General features: G+C 39.5%; 1 protein-coding gene across 1 annotated transcript; it reads left to right on the plus strand.

Moving 5' to 3' along the window:
• Window positions 1-1428: 1428 nt before the first annotated feature.
• On the plus strand, window positions 1429-18157 carry LOC307011489 (cytosolic sulfotransferase 3-like). The gene is made up of 9 exons (XM_079637212.1): window positions 1429-1580; window positions 1639-1926; window positions 13078-13216; window positions 15732-15860; window positions 16033-16133; window positions 16459-16585; window positions 16773-16870; window positions 16950-17124; window positions 17205-18157. The coding sequence occupies exons 2-9, from the start codon at window positions 1903-1905 to the stop codon at window positions 17315-17317; spliced, it is 906 nt and encodes a 301-aa protein (XP_079493338.1). The 5' UTR covers window positions 1429-1580; window positions 1639-1902; the 3' UTR covers window positions 17318-18157.
• Window positions 18158-20616: the final 2459 nt, after the last annotated feature.

Below are 20616 nucleotides of genomic sequence, written 5' to 3' on the forward strand. Positions count from 1 at the left end.
TAAAAAAAAATACAGAAAAGGCCAGACCCCCATGTGTACTTATTTAGAGCTAGTTCTAGTAGACCTACGTTTACCCTTCATCTTTCTAATTCTTTGTCTGACTCCTGTCAAATATTTCTTTAGTCTAAAACGTTTTTGCTGCGTCAAAACCTCAACGTTACACTCTTTACGAGCTTTCATTACGGATGCGATAAATTTCTCTAAGTCAGGAAAAAACTCCTCAACATCAACACTCCTCCCTTTGGTTTCATCCAGGAAACTATTTATCTGTTCAACAGAATACAAATCTCCATATCTACTGACGTCTACATCGATGCAAGAATCATCATCTCTAATACTCTCGTCTTCGGACTCTTTTTCCGCTTCATCATTTGAACCAGCGTCTTCCTGCATTCTATCGTCTTTGAAGCTTGACGCACCAGTGACAAAACAGCCAATAGACGACACTTCTTCGTTTCTACCCTCAATTCCAGACGTGTTTCACCTCTACTCCATCACCATCTTCCTTTCCTCCTTTTGCATCTCTATCCTCTTTCCGAACACTTGCATCACTCTGATTCACCGGCTTTTCCACCGCAGTCGCTCCACTAGGACTCGCGCCCGTCAAACCCGACGTCCCTGCTTCTTCCTCGGCCCGTTGTTTATGAGGGCAAGACAATCTCTTATGGCCAATATCTCCACACTCAAAACAACGTAAAGTATCCGTACTCGCGTAAACCATATAAGAGCTCTCTCCACATGTCACTCGAAATGAAACATCCAGCGTTTTAGTAGGAGCTGTCAAAAACATAAACGCTTGTCTTCTAAAAGACAACACATGCTTAAGTTCGGTAGATTTACAACCCAAGGGAATCGTCTTTACAGCACTAGCCATCTTTCCGAACCTAGTTAATTCCCGCACGATCGCGTCATCTTTGATAAAAGGAGGTACATTGGAAATCGTCACTTTTGTAGCTGGAGCAAAAAGAGGTGTAACGGGTACAAATGTTTCTTTCACCCAAATGCCACTTTCAATAATCCTGATGACTAGTTGTTCGTTTTTTAAAAAGACGACAACTGCCTTGTTCATACGAGATGCAGAAACAATGTTTTCATGGCCTACCTGTTCTCCTGTTGCTAACAGCACCTCCTCAATCGCTGTACCTGCCTCGGGAACGCACCTGAAACCATTCCGAAGCGACAAAGACGACTCTTCCCCCGCAGGGAAAGACGCCATCCCGTTTTACTAAAAAACGCCTCACAAACTTAAACCAATAACCAGTGATCCAGAAAGTGAAAAAAATATAAAGAAAAAAAAGAAAAGAAAAAATTAGTAAATAAATCCCGTGAGAAAAAAAAAGTTTTAAACATGAGAAAAAAACGTAAAAAACTTCACGCTCTCACACGTGCCTCTCACACACCGCACTCACTCCCATCATGCAACACCAGAGAGAGAGAGAGAGAGAGAGAGAGAGAGAGAGAGAGAGAGAGAGAGAGAGAGAGAGAGAGAGAGAGAGAGAGACTACATCTGTCATGATTGTGGAAAAGTTTATTGAGTGTGGACTTTCTGAACTTGAAACTTGTTTCGTGTTGAGAACAAAGTGCAGAGAGAGAGAGAGAGAGAGAGAGAGAGAGAGAGAGAGAGAGAGAGAGAGAGAGAGAGAGAGAGAGAGAGAGAGAGAGAGAGAGAGAGAGAGAGAGAGAGAGAGAGAGAGAGAGAGTTGAACTTGAATGTACATGAGGGAGGACAAGATAAGCTGTGATTTGTACATATAAGCATTGCAAGACTGACAGCACAGAATGTAGTTTAACACAGAAGAGCTTTAAGAAGAAACATTTGATGAGAGCAAAAGAGAAGAACAAAACAAAAAGGGGAAATAAAAGATTGAGAAAAAGGTTATAAAGGAACATCTTTTCACCATAATGGAAATCCATGAATCGTCCTCAGTGAGTAAATCAATATTTTAAATAAAAAAATGTTTTCACTCTGTTCCTGCTTTCCTGAGGTCCTAGTTTCCCTGTTTGTTAATTAGTTTCCACTAATTTCCCTAATTTCCACACACCTGTTCTGTTTCTATTTGATTACATTCTCTCCCTGAGTTCTGTCTGTTCATTGTTCCGTATCATCTTTTATTGTTTGTGTTCTTCTGAGTATTGTCAGTGATTATATTATTAAATTCAGTTAATTTCTACAAATGTCCTGTGTTGTTCGCCTCCTTTCAGCAACCTGTGATAGAATACGGAACCTGGAATAGATCATTTTGCTGCGGTTTTTCCTTCTTTTTTCTTTTTTATTAAAGGACACAAATGTAATAAATAATTCAAGACAAAGACACTACAAGGAAAATGTTCAAAAGAATACTACAGCGCTGACTAGCACAAACTTCACAAATTAATACAAAAGAAATACACTTAATCAAAAGGGCAGCACTCAAAAATAACCAGACAACAGGACTGAGTGTAGCCAACAGGGGTAGACTCAATGAGCACCACAACACTCAAATAAGTAGCACAAGAAATACACACACACACAAAAAAAAAGCAATAACCAAATCAGTATCACCTTCACACCGGTGCACATACACAGCACATCATAAGATAATCCACCAGTCAAGCCCCGCCCCTTTGCTTTTGGACACTCAACCCCTAACGAAAATAAACGACAGAACCACATACATAGATTGATTAAATACACAGTTCACAGTAGAAACACTAATACAAAATAACAACACTACAAAAATGAACTAAACAATAAACAATTGAAAGAAAACAATACAATTACCTAACAAAACACAAAACTCTCCTTGTAAACATACACGCACGCACACTCGCACGTACACACACACACACACACACACACTAAATGAAACTACAGGGCAGCAATATTCCTCCAGTCAACCTGCATGCAAAAGCAGTAACAGTTTCTTGTTCGGCCACAGCCAGAGTGGAATAATGAAAATGAAATATCATAGAGCACAACGCATGAATACAAATAACCTGCATACTTGGGGTGCGAGGAATCCCAATCATGGTAGTCCAAAGTGAAAAATCAACATGCACGCTGTAAAGTAGAACACAAGGCATTTTGATTTACCCACTGCCCTATAAGGGAAGGATAGACTCTACAAACAACCGCGTTCCTACATGTGAAGAGGCTGCAGACACATCAGCCGTGGGAAACAGTACTCGTTCTCCTACATGCCATAAGAGGGACCAAACAAACTATTTTCCCGCATGAACCGGAAGGGCAAGGAAGATGCTCCATGACGTGATTCAATACAAAGCAGGTATATATGCTCCGCCTTTAGCCGTGATAGGCTTAATAAATACACCCGAAGCAACCAATAGTAGCCCGAAGCGAAACATCTATACTACCACATTTTACCCCCTGTTCTTGTATCATCGCACCGATGATACATTCTCAAATATGGTGCCTTTATCCCAGGGCCTAAAAATCACAGAGACAGTTAGAAATCGACCTAGCCTGGGGTGTAGTCACTACTGCATTCTCCCCAAGTGATCATGGGAGACGATAGACATTAGAATGTTGGCCAGCTGTTGCTCACTGCGACCGCCGTAACACACCGTCCTCCAATGAAGGCGCCGCAGACAGTAACTCAAGTTGCGGTTGACCTGCTACTTCAACTACACGGGACATATCAGAAATTCCAGGCTGCATAACCCTGGCCGATGGCCCTGGCGAACTCTGAGAATCACTACTCCCCTGCCCTGACAGAACTGGCAAAGTTTCTGGTGCCATAAGAAACAAATCACCCTCTTGTTCTTCAACCCCTGAGGAGGGGGTCTGTTCAACTGGCAAATCCCCTGCAGGGTCAACTAGATCAGGGTCCCGCTGGGTTCTAAGCTTTAAAAGTGACCGGTGTACACATCGCACCGTTCCAGGTCCCCAACAGGTGTGATAGTGTACACTGATCCTCCCTTCCTAGGTGCCTGTACCACTTGGTATACCACTGGGCTCCATAAATCTTGGATCTTAGAACGACCTCTTACTCCAAAATGACGAAGATAGACCAACTGGCCCTCTCCCAGAGGTGCCTCACGAACGTGCAGATCATATTGTGCTTTTAAACCCTCTCGTTTTAATAGACTCGGAACAACTTCCAAATGTTCCAAAATGAAATCCATTCTGTGTAAAAAAAAAAGCCTGGAATGTTTTCCTCAAAAACCTTAATTTCTTTTCAACTGAAGAAAGAAAGACATGGATATCTAGGATGACATCGGGGTGAGTAAATTATCAGCAAAAACATTTTTGAAAGTGAACTAATCCTTTAAGACTATGGGCCCTATTTTAACGATCTGAAACGCAAGTATCAAACGCGAAACGCAAGTAACTTTGTGGGTGGATCCCTGGCGCTGTTGCTATTATACCAGCGGGATAAATGACTCTTGCGCCCGACGCAAATCTAAAATGGGTTGGTCTGAAGTAGCTTCATTATTCATAGGTGTGGTTTGGGCATAACGTGAAATAAACCAATCAGAGCATCCTCTCACATTCCCTTTAAGAGCAGACGCGCTTGTTCCATTGTGGATTGCTATTATAACCGCGGATTTGCCAGGCGCACGCCAGGAGAGCTTCACAGCCGAGGAGACCGACGTTCTCGTCAAGGCCGTAAAAGAAAGAGAGAAGTGACATTGTATGAGGATGGGAGAAACCCACCCAAATTAGCTTCGGTTAAACAGGCGTATAATAATTGTAAATGTGTAATCTAGATTTATGCCTATTTTTTTTCACATCTTCATGGACACAACAATGATTTCCCTCTTGTGTTAATATTTTTACTTGTAATAATGTATGATTTACAAAAATAAAAACTGCTGCGTCTGTTTAGATTAGAGAATCAAAGTGTATGCGCGTTGTTCACACGCTACATAATGGCCAAGTACGCTCCCTTAAAATAGCATATGACTAACTCGCAACGCGCCACTCTCTTTAGACTAGGTTTTTTTCTGGTCAGTGGCGGAATTGTTTTCTAAAACAAACTGCAAAATAGCACCAGGGAACTTTTGCGCCGGAACACGCCTCCTCTTTTCGCTGAACCGCAAGTTCATTACCTAATTTACCGACGTGCGTCTGTGGAGGGAAAAGTCCGCTGTGCGGGGGTGCAAAATAGGAATGGTACATTGACGGTGTACAAATTCAATTGCGCTGGGTGCAAGATAGGGCCCTATGTGCCATATTACTAGAAAGAAGAGTGGCACCATCCCAGGAGGGATGAATACCATCTTTTTTCAACAGGTCAGGTCAGCCCCAAAAACTATTCCAATTGTCTTTGAACCCTATATCATTTTTACGGACACCACTTAGACAGCCAGCCATTGAGTGAGGACAGTCTACTAAGTATCTGTGTGTGTGTGTGAACATGATGTTTATTGTAGTTCTAGACTAAATGTGAGCATTTACTCATCTCACGTGCACACAAAAATTTCAATATTCCTCAAAATGAATAAAATCAGTGAAATGCAGAATCAGAATACTATGCAAACCTCCAATAACTAAATGTGTTAAATAAAACAAATTTGTATGCATTTAATCTCACTTTATTGACCAATGTACTTGCTTCTGACCTTCGATGTTTCAGTTAAATAAGAAAAAATGACTATAGAAAGATAGAAATTTCCTCTACTGTACACATTTCCTTCAGTCTGAGGATTATTATTTCACTTTTGGTATGAAAGGGTCTTTACATTTGCCCAAAAATATAACTTTTGTGTTATAAAAAAACAAGCCCAGCCCAGGTGGGAAAAAAGTAACGCAAAAGTAATGTAACAAATTACTTTTTTTTTTTAAGTAACTTAAGTAATGCAATTAAGGGAGTTAATTACTTTTTAAGGGAGTAACGCAATATTGTAATGCATTACTTTAAAAAGTAACTTTCCCCAACACTGATTATAACAATGCAACTGTCTACTACAGCAATGCACCAGGCAGTGCATTGTAGTCTCCCAGACGAAATTTTTTATTCATTCATTGCTATAGGAGAGGAAGAATTTTCTAAACTCGTTAAATCATCTAAATCGACAAAATGTATGTTAGACCCGATACCGACTAAACTACTGAAAGAGATGCTTTCAGAGGTCATAGATCCTCTTCTTAATATAATTAATTCATCTTTGTCATTAGGATATGTACCAAAAAAAATTAAGCTGGCTATGATTAAAAAAAAAAACGCAACTTGTTCCTACAGAATTAGTCAACTACAGGCTGATCTCGAATCTACCTTTTCTGTCAAAGATACTAGAAAAGGCAGTATCTTCACAACTGTGTTCCTTTTTAGCAAGAAATTATATCTGCGAGGATTTTCAATCAGGATTTAGACCGTACCATAGTACTGAGACAGCTCTCATTAGAGTCACAAATGATTTGCTCTTATCATCCGATCGTGGTTGTATCTCTCTATTAGATTTTGTAGTAACACTGACTTTGAGTATAAATTGGGGAAATTAGCACTTAAATGGGAAATTAAATAATCATGGTTTTGATGAATATTATTTGCATACGCTCTAAAATGGTTCTAAATATGGGCTTGTACCGCCTTGAACCTATATGAATATGTATCCGATTTACTCGTGATACTAATTCATACAGGGAAGGGGAATGATTTTATTCAGTCGTACTTGGAAACACCACTTTAACCACTAATGCGTGTACATACAATATTTACATCAACACTTCGATCCGTTTAGTTCTTGTCAAGCAAAACACGTCCACATGGCCATTTAATGGAGGTAATTTACCCTTCAAGATTATCAGATCGGGAATATTTAAACTATGCAATGTTTAAAATTGTGGTAGAGCGTTTTTAAAAGGTAGCATAGAAAATCGGATTTTCAGGGATTTCAGATTATGGATTCATAAAACACAACTTCAGACGAAGATTACAATGAAGTTTAATAAAAGACAATTTAAAAGTACGTAGGTTACACGATCAAGAGTATAACAATATGCATAAACAAAACAAATGAGTATAAAACGATTACGTAGCGTGTATATATAATTACACGATATTAACCAAAGAGATGGAGAGAGAGAGAGAGAGAGAGAGAGAGAGAGAGAGTGAGGTATGGGAGAGAGTACACAGTTTAAGGAAAACTTTCAATAATCAAGAGACCAGAGGATGCTCAGACAACCTTAACTAGCTTTGTTTCAAAGATCAGATCAGACTTAGCCTACTGTGTTGTCGTGTGGATAGTCGTCTGGTACTCGTGTTGTTTCTTTTTGGAACCTCGCGGGCTTCCGGGTTGCGTGCGTCCGTGGTTGGTTTGACGCAGGGTGGAGGCGCTAAGCTTTCGTTCGTTAAAACGCTGGATCAAGGAAGTAACTTTAAACTTGTATAAAAATAAAGACTTAGTCTTAGAAACGGAAAGTAAACGGAGAGCAAGGCTCTCTGAAGCTAAGTTAAAGCTATGAGTTAGCGAACCTAGCCGTTAGACTAGAGTTTGGAGACTAGAGTGGAAAACTAGAATTGAAGAGCGGAAGTGAAGAACTAGAGAAAGAACTAACTAACTTTGGCTCGTCTCCAAAATATGAATGAAACCGGAGCACGCCCATTCTGAGTCTGGGAGCCAATCACGAGTGGGAATTTTGTGGCGCCAAGATTTCCTTTGTCTGAACGTCACGCCTATTCAGCACGTGGGGAGGCCCGGAGTTTTATTCTGACATTATTCTACACTTCAATAAATGTTTCATAATGCATAATAACTTGTTTCTCAAAACAGATTCGAATTCGTCTAATTTCCTGATTTGCGACCATACCAAATATGCTAGAGTTTAGATAATGAAAAAGGGAACTATAATGATTTTTAGGTATTATGCGTTTCTATTGGTTGTTTTAATCCGGCAAAAGCGCATTCTACGTCAGATTCTGCATGCTTGTTAATCGCCGTTTCAAACAGAATGTTGCATTCTCACAAAACAACGTTTTTCTCACTATTAGAATTCTGTGCGTGTGTGTGTCTGCTGTTGCCCCCACCGGGCGTGTGTGTGTGGGACGGGCGAGATACGTGTGTGACCTGTTTGACCTCCTGGGGTGTAAAACATGTTTGCGTGTTCGGCTTATAACAATACATGAAAGGAAATGTCACTGCGGGCGTCCCTGTGAAATAAAACAGACGCGATAATTAAATTAAAGAACCCCGGGATGTATTCTCTTATCTACGCACAGAATCAGCTAAAAGCTTTCAGCAAACGTTAATGTGTTGAAAAAGAAGGGAAGACACTATGGAATGCAGTAAATCACAAAACCTGTGTTTCGTCTGAGTTTAGCAAAATGTCAAGAAACCTTTTAGTCCTGCAATAAGTCAACAAAATAGAACATGTATGCCTTATCTATCAACATCTGGCGATGGTGCTACAATTTATTGGATCTTAGTGCTGCATTTGATACCATCGACCACAACATTCTTTTGAATAGACTCGAAAATTATTAGGCATTAGTGGAATTGCACTAGCATGGTTTAAATCATACTTATCTGACCGTTATCAGTTTGTAGCAGTAAATGAAGAGATATCTTATCGATCAAAAGTTCAGTATTGTGTAGCACAAGGCTCAGTACTAGGACCATTGCAGTTCACTCTGTAGATGCTACCCTTAGGAGATATCATTAGGAACCATGGCATTAGTTTTCACTGTTATACTGATGATACTCAGCTCTATATTTCTTCACACCCTGACAAAACTTACAAATTCACAAAATTAATGGAATGCATAGCTGATATAAAAAATTGGATGACTAGCAATTTCCTACTACTTAATTCAGAAAAAAAACTGAGATTCTAATTATTGGACAGAAAACTTCCTCACGTAATAACCTAGAGTACTGTCTAACACTTGATGGCTGCTCTGTCAAGTCTTCATCATCGGTTAGGAACCTGGGTGTGCTCTTTGATACCAATTTTTCGTTTGAAAGTCACGTGTGTAATATTTGTAAAAACACAATTTTTCATCTTAAAAATATATCTAAATTACGTCATATGCTCTCAATGAAAAATGCAGAACAATTAGTTAATGCGTTCACACTAAGGCTAGATTATTGTAATGCTATTATGGGTGGTTGCCCTGCACGCTTAATAAACAAACTGCAGCTGGTCAAAAACGCAGCAGCTAGAGTTCTTACCAGAACTAGGAAGTATGACCATATTAGCCCGGTTCTGTCAACTCTGCATTGGCTCCCAATTAAATATCGTATCAATTTTAAAATATTGCTGATTACTTACAAAGCGCTAAATGGTTTAGCTCAGCAGTACTTGAGCGAGCTCTTAATGCATTATAGTCCTTCACATCTATTGCAATCTCAAAATTACGACCAGTTGATAATACCTAGAATATAAAAATTGACTGCTGGCGGTAGATCCTTTTCCTATTTAGCGTCAAAACTTGGGAACAATCTTCCTAACATTATTCTGGAAGCAGTTCAGTCTGTCAGTTCAAGCAGTTTAGTCTGTCAGTTCAAATATAGACTAAAACACAACTCTTTGGCTTAGCATACACATAAAAAGCTACTTTGATACAATCTATATTTTTAAAAGCGCTATATACATGAAGGTGACTTGACTTGACACTCCGGCGAACAGGAAGGGGGCCACAGCAAATTACAGTGCCTGACATCGTACTTGTGAGTTCACACACCTCTTTAACGTTAATTTTAGTGATCTCCGACTGGCGAAGTCGAACATCATTAGTGCCGACGTGAATAATTATCTTAGAGAATTTACAATTAGCATTAGCCAGCACTTTTAAATTAGCTTTGATGTCAGGCGCTATGGCTCCCACCAAATATGTGACTATATTGGCTGGTGTTTCTATTTTCACGTTCCGTGTAATAGAATCATTTAACAGACTAGCGAGAAACAGTCTAGTTAACAGGCTAGAGAGATACCAGCGTGTTGTGCTAGCGATAACGTTTTAGATAAAAGCTGGTGATGTCAGATTAATATAATATTAGACAATATTATGTAAGTTATATTTATATATAAACAACAAGGAATTATAGTAAATAGAGATTCAAAGCAGAAAGCTATACGGAGCAGACAGAAACAAACCAGCAGCAAGGCAGACAGGAACAATCGATCAGCGTGTGAGAAAGGAGCAATTGATCAGTGCATAGCTGAATGCAATGACATTGAATAAGGAACCACTCAACAGCAGGGCATAGTCCAGAAACTCAATCAGCAACCACAGATGAGTTTAGATTGGTAATAATCATTGAGTCCATAACAATAAAAGTCAATAAGATAAAAATCTGGAAAGTCTGTAGGTCTGCTGGATCCTTTAGTGGTGAAGTCTTCTGTCCAAAAATGTAATCCAAAGACAGGGAAGAGGTCAAAACACAGGGTAAACCATCCAAACAATAACAGGGTCAAAGAGACACAGGCAAAAAATAAAGAAGTCCAATAATAACAGGCAGAAGCAGAAATTCAAGAATCTCACATTTCATTTACTACACTGAAAACACCGTCGGCCTGAGCTGACTGTATGTGCTCTGGTTTCGTTTTTACAGAAACTGTGAGACATGCAGTGTGTAGTGTTTGTGGACACTGGGTCGTGGGCACATTCACTACATTTAATGCACAATCGACATGAGTCGATTTTATGTGTGCGAGCCCTGGAATGTGGCGGGCTGTGCTTGTGTGTAGGAATGAGCACTGGGCCGTGGGCATTTTTACTACACTTATAACACCATCGGCCGTGGCCAGAATACCAGAAAATACACTCTTTATGAGATTTGTCTGGGTCGCCGTAAAGACGGCGTTTGTGTGCAGGCAAACGGGCTGTGGTACCGGCTTGTTTACTGCAAGATACACTGGAACAGTCGCATTTTCTGGAACTAAACGAGCGAGAAGTTTTTCTCCGACTTGAACACCGTCATTTTCCAAGGGGACTAAGACTTTGAGGCCTCGGGCTTTATCACAATCTTAGGTCGGGGCCCACGCGGAGGGGGGCGGCGGCCAACAGAGCGAAAGCGTGGTCTCGGGTCCCGGGCCTGTCGACGCTGGGAAGCGGCGGCGGGCAGAGGCTGCAGCTGGTAGCGTCGAGCAGACGGCTGCTTTGAGCGGCCTGCTGCGGAACGGGAGCGCTCATAGAGTGCAACGCAGATGCAGCCTGTCCAGGCAAGCTTTTGATGGTAGCACTATCTTAGCACGCCGTCCAGCGGAGGGCGGACAAAGATGGGCCGCCACAGCTTCTTCCACAGGAGAAGAGAATGGTATCCTCTGTCTTTAGCACCGTCAACCACGGAGAATGCTGCTGAGACAGAGGTTCTGGCTGAGAAGGGGTCTTTCCAAGACTTCGCGACTTCTTCGTAAAGCTCAGGAAGAAAATACGCGGGTCTTGAAGACGGCAAAACGGGGTACCCTTGCAGGAAACATCCATCCAGACGGTTGTGTGCAGGCACCTCGGGCGTCGACCACTCAAGGCCGAGGCTCTCTACGGCCTGCGTGAGCAGACGCATCAGCTCTGTTTCAATGGCCCTTTTCCCAGAAGGCTGGCAAGCAGAGGAGGCGAGATCCACAGAGCTTGACTAATCCTCACTGTCAGACGCCAGGATAGAGCAGCTGTCATCCTCCACAGACGCGGCTTCTTCATCGTCATCCATGACGGAAACGGCGAGTTGTCGACCAGCAGCTTCAGATGCAAAGGCTCTTCCCGCAAGAAGGCTTTTTCATACGGTGCGGCTACTTCCTCTCAGGATCCAGCGATGCGAGAGCTTCGCTGAAGAGATGAAAATCAGAGTATATCAGCCTGTCGAGCTATATTTTTAGGCCCAAGCCACGCCTGTTTCGGCGGGACGTGACATAGTGGGCACGAAGCGCCCCCATTGGATCTGACGTCACGAGAGGCCTCTCTCGATAGGCTGCTGCAGTTGCCGCAGGGCAGCCAATAGGCCACGAGCCGTCTTGCCTATGTCTGCATGCTGCCGCAACGCGTTTTACATTATTTCAAAATGAAGGATAATTTTTGGCTTCAATATCTCGTGGAAAAGAGTTTTTCCCCAAGCGTAAGATATTGCGCAGTACGAGAGTACTCTCGTAAGAGAACAAATATTATTATATGCCATCAGCCTGATGTCTCAAATAACAACAAATAACACACACATTCATAATAAAAATGCAAATCATAAGAAGGGTTGGTCTGAATTTCGGCTTGGGAACTGCACATAATTTTCCTTCCCGTGCTCACATCCAAAGTGTGCACACACGCTGCCTCTCAAACAGCTTGCAAGGGCCAAAATGATTTATTTTTCGCAGCTTGTTGCTCTTAGTCAAGTTGTTAATCAAACAACAAAAGGCAAAGAGAAAATCACTCACTGCTCTTGACTGAATAACTTTTGTAACTTTATTTGGTTCATCTGTTTATATTTACTACAATGAAAAAGATCATTTTACATTTAATTACGTTGTTCAGTTGTAATATTTCTTACCTGATTAGCCATGCTACTGTTAGACCTACCAGAAACCCTTTTTATTTTCCTAAAGCCAATTTATTTAATTTTTGTCTTTGTTCCATTTTGTTTATTTGTGCTATTGTTAGTGATTTTTTTTTCTTTCTTATTTTATTACTTACTGTTGACTTGTCTTTTTTTTTTATTCAATTCAAAGTTTGAAATCAAGCTTTCTTTGGCTACTGCAGCAAAATTACCCCATTGTAAAAACACAAATACATTGAGTGAGCAAATATTTAGGTGAGATAGTTATAATGGCAATTGAGCAATGTCTATATATTTTAACGGGTTGTTTTGGTTTTTGTGTCATGTTCAGGGGCACGTTCAAGCTCAAACCGGTGCACACCGGTTTGCTACGGTTTCCGGGATGAACGACATGTTTCCTGGAAACAGTGTCCCTTATGAAAAGAAAATACATTTACCTATATGATTGATCAATATGTTTAAGCGGTTTAACAGTAGGCCTATATTTGAAAATATACAGAATAATATATTTTATTAAAAGGTTTGTAAATGCTGTATTTAAAAACTTTTTCTTTGTGTATGTTTTGAATATTTCTTTTCTTCTTCTGAAACCTGAAAAACCTGATTATATGCAGTGAAACCACAGAAATAACCCAAGACTTTTTAATACTTTAGATGAAACTACCTGGTCGGCCTGAACTGTTTGATTTTGAGGGTGTTTCTATGATCCACTACTTCACTGACAACTGGGAAAAGGTGAAAAACTTTCAAGCAAGACCTGACGATGTTCTTATCGCCACTTACCCCAAAGCAGGTGAGGGTGCTGCATGATTAATACATTTATGTGATGTGACCACGGATCTGTATACAGTATACATGCATGCCATACGTTTAAAAATTTTGGGTCAGTAATATTTTTATGTTTTTGTAAGACGTCTCTTATGCTCACCCTGGCTTCATTTATTGGATTAAAAATACAGTAAAAACAGTAATATTGTGAAATATTATATATAATAATAATATTGTATATAAAAGCTGTTTTCTATTTGGATAAGAAAGAGTATTTATACTACCCTCTTCACGGTAATGCCGGGGAAACACTTAACGACTAGCTGAAACATTCTAAGACTGAACTTAATGCCTGGTTCAGATTACACGATTTTTTTGTCGGTTACGATAGTCACTGTGTCAGATTACACGATTTTGAATCCTAAAATCTTGTCGTGTCGTGGACAGGAAACATGTCAGACTACACGTTGCTTTCTGACCAGTCATCGCGTGCCGTCGCAGACATTCACTCGCACATACTATGTCATATACACACGCACTCACTCTCACACGTATACACACACACACACACACTGGGGTGAGGGACAGTCCCGAAGTTTGAAGCTTTGTCCCGCAAGTCATAAGCAGTGTCCCACATTTTAATTTTGTCTGCATCATTTTATTTAATCGTCCTTTTAAATTACAATTATACAAAAAAAAAAGTTAATAAGAAAACACTGAACGTGCGCAGCCGTTATTATTGGTTCTAGCCAGAGCGGGAATTCGGGAAAACAAACACTGAGAAAAGAAAAAAAAATTCTGCAATAGAAAAATGGATCTATCCGGAGCTCCCGAGAAGAAAAAGCGTATTTGTTCGTAAGGAATGGGAGAAAAAAATATATACATGGTTAAAACCAGTTACAGGTGACCCTAAAAAAGGAGATTGCTGTGTAGCCACCGAAGTTTCACCATCACGCATGGAAAAGACACAAAAATAGGCTACTGAATCCGGTAAGAACGCATTTAATCTGTAGTCTTTCCTAATGGAATTTGTGTTTATTTGGAAATGTGCTTTTTAGCGATTGGATTATTATTTTCACTTAATTATTTAGATTGAATAGACCCGTGCTGTTAAAATGAGTTTTATATTAGGCTATTAGTGACGTTCACAGCGCCGGTCAGCGCCGTCATAGACTAACATTTTTATAAAGCTAGCAAAGACATCTAACGTTAATATAAAATCAATATTTATTCACCTATAATAATAGTAAGTTATCTCCCTCGTGTCCCGCGAAATCAGGTCTGACCTGCAACAGAGCAATATAGCCAGGTGGTCACCCTAGCACACACACTCACTAGCACACACTCTGTCTCGCTCGCTCACTCACTCACTCTCTTCGTGGAGGACCGAAAAAAAATCAAACATGCTAGTCTTTTTGTCGTGATGTCGTGAAGCATCGCAGACGCGACGTAGGTTGTCGCCCACTATGACACACTATACGAGATGAAACGATCAAATCTTGCGTCCCGACGCCCGTTGTCGTTTACGAATCCCCACGACACCCTGCGTCAAACGAATCGTGCCAAAATCGGGCTAAAATCGTGTAATCTGAACCAGGCATAACACACTTACCAATGACTGGGGCACATTTTAAACACTGACTGAACGCAACTGTCTCTGACTCTGCATGTTTGTGTATGATCAGTTGTAAGCATCAAATTACATTCATAATCGGCCTTACAGTCGTACACCCGGCTTATCTGGACTGACAAGTTTCTGAATACTGAATAAGTGTTGCCTACATGTAGATGTTTTCATCTGACATCTCAAAATTGCGGAAGTTTGGTTTCAGGGTCACTAGGTATGTAGGCCACCCTGCCCTCTGACTGAGGGAGGGAGGGGGGGAAGGAGGGAAGGAGGGTTGATTTAGTAAAATCAGTAATCAGGAGGGGGCAGGAGAATGTGCAGTTGTTGGTTTAGTGCAGTGCTTCTCAACCCAGTCCTGGGGACCACATTTTGGATGTCTTCCCCCTTTTAACACACCTGATTCAACTCATCTGCTCATTAGTTGAAATTGCCAGTTGAAGGGAGACATACAAAATATGCAGTGTGGGGGGTCCCCAAGACTGGTTTGAGAAGCACTAGTTTAGTGGACTCATTCTGAGTGATCATTATGCAAGCATGATAGAATAACCTTTGAAAACATTTATAAAATCCTCCTAGATGTAGTGCCCCAGGCATGTGCCTCAATGCTCACAGTTAATCCGTCCCTGATCATTTTCAATAAATGTTCTTTTAGGACTTCTCTTTGGTCTTTTTTGAGTTCTGAAAGTGTTTGTGTTTAGGTCTATGTTATATTGTAGCAGTATATACTGACATTTAAAAAAAAATCTTATAATTAAAATTCAAAGCTTGATTCTAAACCCACAATTGTTCTAGATGTCACCTTAGATGTAGTACACATTACCGATTTCAGACACATCAAATTATTTTTTAATATATAATTCCTCTAAAAGAGGGTTTTAATCATGCAGAATTCTACTCTCCATTCTTCTTCTAGGTACAACATGGGTTTCTTATATTCTAGACCTTCTGTACTTTGGTAAGGATGATCCAGAGCGGCAGACTTCCCAGCCTATCCATATGAGAGTGCCATTCCTGGAGTCAAGTTTTCAAATGATGCCATCAGGTCAGAGATCACAGTATAATGGATGTTCACTAAATTTGTTTGTTTCATGTTCACTGTTAAACTTTGTTTAACATTTTCACCGTAAAAAATATAACAATGTCTAACAAATGCTATACTATATTATATAGGCTACTATAAAATTTAGAACCACATTGTTCACTAACTTTTTCAGGAACGGAACTGGCTGATAATCTGACCACGTCGCCTCGTCTCATCAAAACTCATTTACCTGTTCAGCTTGTGCCTAAGTCCTTCTGGGAGCAGAACTCAAAGGTATTTTTCACACAAAAAATGGTGTTGATATTAGGACATTTTCATCTCTAAAATGTTGCTTTACTTAGCAATTAGGTACTGATTATTTCTGGTAATCGAAAAATTTAAATGGCACCTCATACCAACATTCAGTTTTACATTTTAGGTGTGGTTTTAATTTTTAGCTGTGACACAACTATTTCTTCATCATTGTTTTTTCTTCATCATTGTCACTGTTACAGCACTCTATATAAATAATCTTTCGATAAAGTTACTTCAGTAAAAAAAAAAAAAAGTAATTTTAAATGTCCTGTTTCATGTTATAATTTATGTTCACTAATTCCAGATTGTGTATGTAGCTCGAAATGCAAAAGACAATGCAGTTTCATATTTTCATTTTGACCGAATGAACATGGCACAGCCTGAACCAGGAGACTGGAACACCTTCTTACAGAAATTTATGGAAGGAAAGAGTAAGGATATAGTATTATTATTATTTATTTATATTTCAGTTACGATTTGAAACTTTTTAAAGAACCATTTTAATATCTGGGAAAAATAAATAAATAAAACAAATATAAATATAATATTATAAACTACAAAAACATTAAGAAATTTGTCACTGAGAAACATGATTTAACATCAGACATTTCCTCTTAGATGTGTTTGGTCCTTGGTACAACCATGTCAGTGGATGGTGGGAGAAAAAACAGACTTATTCTAACCTACTATACTTGTTCTATGAGGATTTGGTTGAAGTAAGTTCTTTTTTTTTTATCAAGCGTAAAATCAGTATGTTATATGTGTCTAAGGTGTATATTTTTCTGTCTTTTTCAGGACACAGGACGTGAGGTGGAACGTTTGTGTTCCTTCTTGAGTTTGTCCACCTCAGTAGAAGAGAGAGAGAACATAACAAAGGGGGTTCAGTTTGATGCCATGAAACAGAACAAGATGACCAACTATTCCACAGTCCCAGTCATGGACTTCAAGATATCACCCTTCATGCGGAAAGGTTAAGAAACTACTCAATCATCTAATTTAGTCCCTCTGAATTCCGTCCTTTAACTTGCTTTAATCTTTTCTTTCCAAAAGGCAAAGTTGGAGACTGGAAAAATCACTTCACTGTGGCACAAAATGAACAGTTTGATGAAGTCTACAAACAGAAGATGAAGAATACCACTGTCAAGTTCCGCACTGAGATTTAACTTTAGACTTGAGTTCTCAATATTTCTATAGGGGCCAGTGGCATAAACTTTACCATTATGTTAAGACAGTGTCTTAAAATCTAGTATGACCCACTAGCAGTTAATCAAGGGCCATTCAGTCTTACTTTTCAGTTTCAAATTAGGCCAATCTACGTTTTTATGTAACTGATTTAAAAAATAAAGTTATGAACAGTCTTAAAGAAAAAATAAGAGGTCTAACTTTTAAGACTTTGTCTTAGTGGGTAACTAAATAAATGATCAAGTGTCTGACAGAATTATATTCCAATTATAGAAATGTGTCCAGTTATTAAATACATTATATGAATGAAACCCAACGATGTGTCTTTTTAGTCTTATTGGGGGGAAATGTCAGAAACATGTCCTTATGGTGCCAGTAGTAATGTATTAATGGTAATAATTATGCAATGCAACTTTTATTACAATCAACATGGCCACAGTTGTATTTACAAACAACTAAATAAATAAAACATAATTGGAAATTTGTGTTTTTGTTATTCGTTATAATTTCATGATAATATGACTAGCATAGTTTTCATGTCAGTCACAATTAACTATGACATTTAGCATGTATTTGTATTTTTACCTGCCAAAACAACTTGTGCGTGTGACGGTTTGGGTTTTGTTCCTTGTTCCTTGTTCCTGTTTCATGAATGTCATGTGATCCCTTGGTCTAGCCATGTGTTCCCTTATCTGATGTGTCATGTTGTTATTGGTTCATTGTTTAATTGTTCACAGGTGTCCCTTGTCTAGTCATTAGTCTTGTGTATTTAAAGGTGCACTTGGTAACTTTTTCAACTTAATAAATCCGTTTAGAAATCATTTGGATGGTTAAATAATCTGTTCTGGTGAGAATGGTTACTTTCCCCGCTCCCCCCAGTGTTCCCAGGCGGAAAACCAGCCTTGCAACATTGGGACTAACGTAAGTTGAAAATAGGAAGTCTCGTGAGAAGCGAGAACGAGCAAGAAAGAGCGAGAAACACGAACTGCTTTACGGAATACAAAATGTACATGTCAATGTTAAATGATACTGTGTATGATGTACCCACCTCGGTAGACATGCTCCACACGATAAAGTTGGTGCATCTGGGACTCATTTGTTCACCACACCGGCTCCGACCATAACAAAAGCACATGAGCAGCGGTAGAAAGGGGGAGGAGTGCGCCGGCGCGCCGCAAGTGACTTTACGACAGTGATGTGAAAAATATACGCACAGCAGCTGTAGGGGGAGCTCGTTGAGAAAATCAGCAAAGCGGTGGCTAGAGTTACCGAGTGCCGCTTTAAGCCGTCATGTTTACCCTGTGTCTTTGTCTAGTCTTGAATGTTTCATGTCGATGGTCTTGTTTCTGTTTTATGCCTTTGTTTTCTGTTTGATTATGTTTTGAAGTAAAGTTGCATTTGGGTTCTCAACCAGCTTGCCTCCAGTCAAGTCAAGTCAAGTCATCTTTATTTATATAGCGCTTTTTACAATACAGATTGTATCAAAGCAGCTTCACAGTGATAACATGAAAATAATACAAAAAATAATTTCATCATCGTCCACCTTTAAGGCAGGTCTATAATATTGTTGAATATTAAATGTCCCCAACTAAGCAAGCCAGAAGGTAAGGCAACAGCGGCAAGGAACCAAAACTCCATCAGTTGACAGAAGGGAGAAAAAAACCTTGGGAGAACCCAGGCTCAGTCGGGGGCCAGTTCTCCTCTGGCCAATGAGTGAACAGTGTATGAAGTTCAGAATGAATCAGAGTATTTGTCCAGTTCCGGTTGGTTGAAGTCGGAGTGGAGAGGAGGAAAGACTGGTTGACACTTCAGGTCAGCGGCGTCGTCGTTGTGTCCTGGCGCTGGTCCTTCATCAGATCTGGATACGGCCTGGTTCCGGTGGACAGCAGTAAACCTCGGGATAGACAGAGAGACTAATATTAGCGTAGACGCCATCCTTCTTATGATGTACCAAGTACATCAGGATTACGGGAAGTGTTCCCGGTCCCGGCTGTTCTAAACTATGCAGCCTAATTATAAGTCTATAATGTGTTATGTGTATGCTAGGCCGAAGAGATGTGTTTTTAGTCTAGATTTGAACTGACAGAGTGTGTCTGCTTCCCGGACAATGGTAGGAAGACTGTTCCAAAGTTTTGGTGCTAAATAGGAAAAGGATCTACTAAGGATCCTCCAGTGAATCATTCGTAACAGTGCGCTCACACTCTGTTTTTTTTTTAGTTATATCACTGTATGAGATTTTGATGGGTCATACAACTCTGGGAATTCCTTGAGTTTTCACAGAACATGATGACACTTGTTTCACCGATATCAACATCACAAATCTAGTAGCATTTTGGTCACACTTTATATTAGGGTCAGATTCTCACTATTAACTAACTATTAACTATGATTTTTTTTTTTTTGCCTCAATAAACTCCTGCTTATTAATAGTTAGTAATGTAGTTGTTAAAGGATAATTCCGGTATTTAACTCCTTGAGTCTATATTGTAGTTTGTTTTGGATGAACAAGAGTGGTGGACAACATTTTTTTGACAATGGTTCCTCTCTCGAGTTTTTGACTATGAAATAATTGGCCATGGACCCATTTAACATTGGAGTCAATGGGCATGTCCGAAAATGTCATTAAAACCCCTTCCTCCGCAAGGATCACTGGTGATCCTGAATATTTTTTTTGTTAATTTCATTACTAGTTAAAAACATCACACTCTTACTTAATCTGGACAATATTAGCTTTATTAGGATGGTTTAAAACTCCAGCTTCGATATTTGACCACTGTTTATAATTAAACTGGTTTTCAGTGACATTAATTTCTTAATTTATCCCAGGAGTGCAAAATAATTAATCTGTAACGTTCGTTATTTGGAATAGAAATCATCACTTATACAGCAGCCATTCATCTCATCTCCGGTTTATTTGTGTTCATATACATACAATATCCACGATCCGCGAGGGATATTAGTCCAATGGTGCGCACATTTGGAGAAATAATGAATTATTATGACATTTTTTTAAAATATTTTATAATGCAGAAACACATTTCTATTCAAATATACTTGAAATAAGCGATCAAAAATGCTAAAAACAGCTAACAGAGCTAGCGATGACTCTATTTTTTTTTTTTTTTTTTTTTTTTTATTGCAAACTTATACATAACAACAAGCTTAGGGATGTTAAGCAAGGATGTATCATTTACAATGAACAAACAATGATACACTACAGAAAACATGAATATCCTGGATTTGCATACATCAAATTATGTAAATATACATACACAAAAAA

The sequence above is a fragment of the Phoxinus phoxinus genome, assembly GCF_949152265.1.
Source record: "Phoxinus phoxinus genome assembly, chromosome: 15".
Lineage (NCBI taxonomy): Eukaryota > Metazoa > Chordata > Actinopteri > Cypriniformes > Leuciscidae > Phoxinus > Phoxinus phoxinus.

What these genes read in the sequence shown, in the direction of transcription:
- LOC307011489 (XM_079637212.1), top strand. Translation starts at nt 1,903, where the DNA reads ATGGAAATCCATGAATCGTCCTCA. An exon ending in TTTTCAAATGATGCCATCAG is followed by an intron (nt 15,861 to 16,032) that starts GTCAGAGATCAC and finishes TAACTTTTTCAG; the next exon opens with GAACGGAACTGGCTGATAAT. An exon ending in ATCACCCTTCATGCGGAAAG is followed by an intron (nt 17,125 to 17,204) that starts GTTAAGAAACTA and finishes TCTTTCCAAAAG; the next exon opens with GCAAAGTTGGAGACTGGAAA.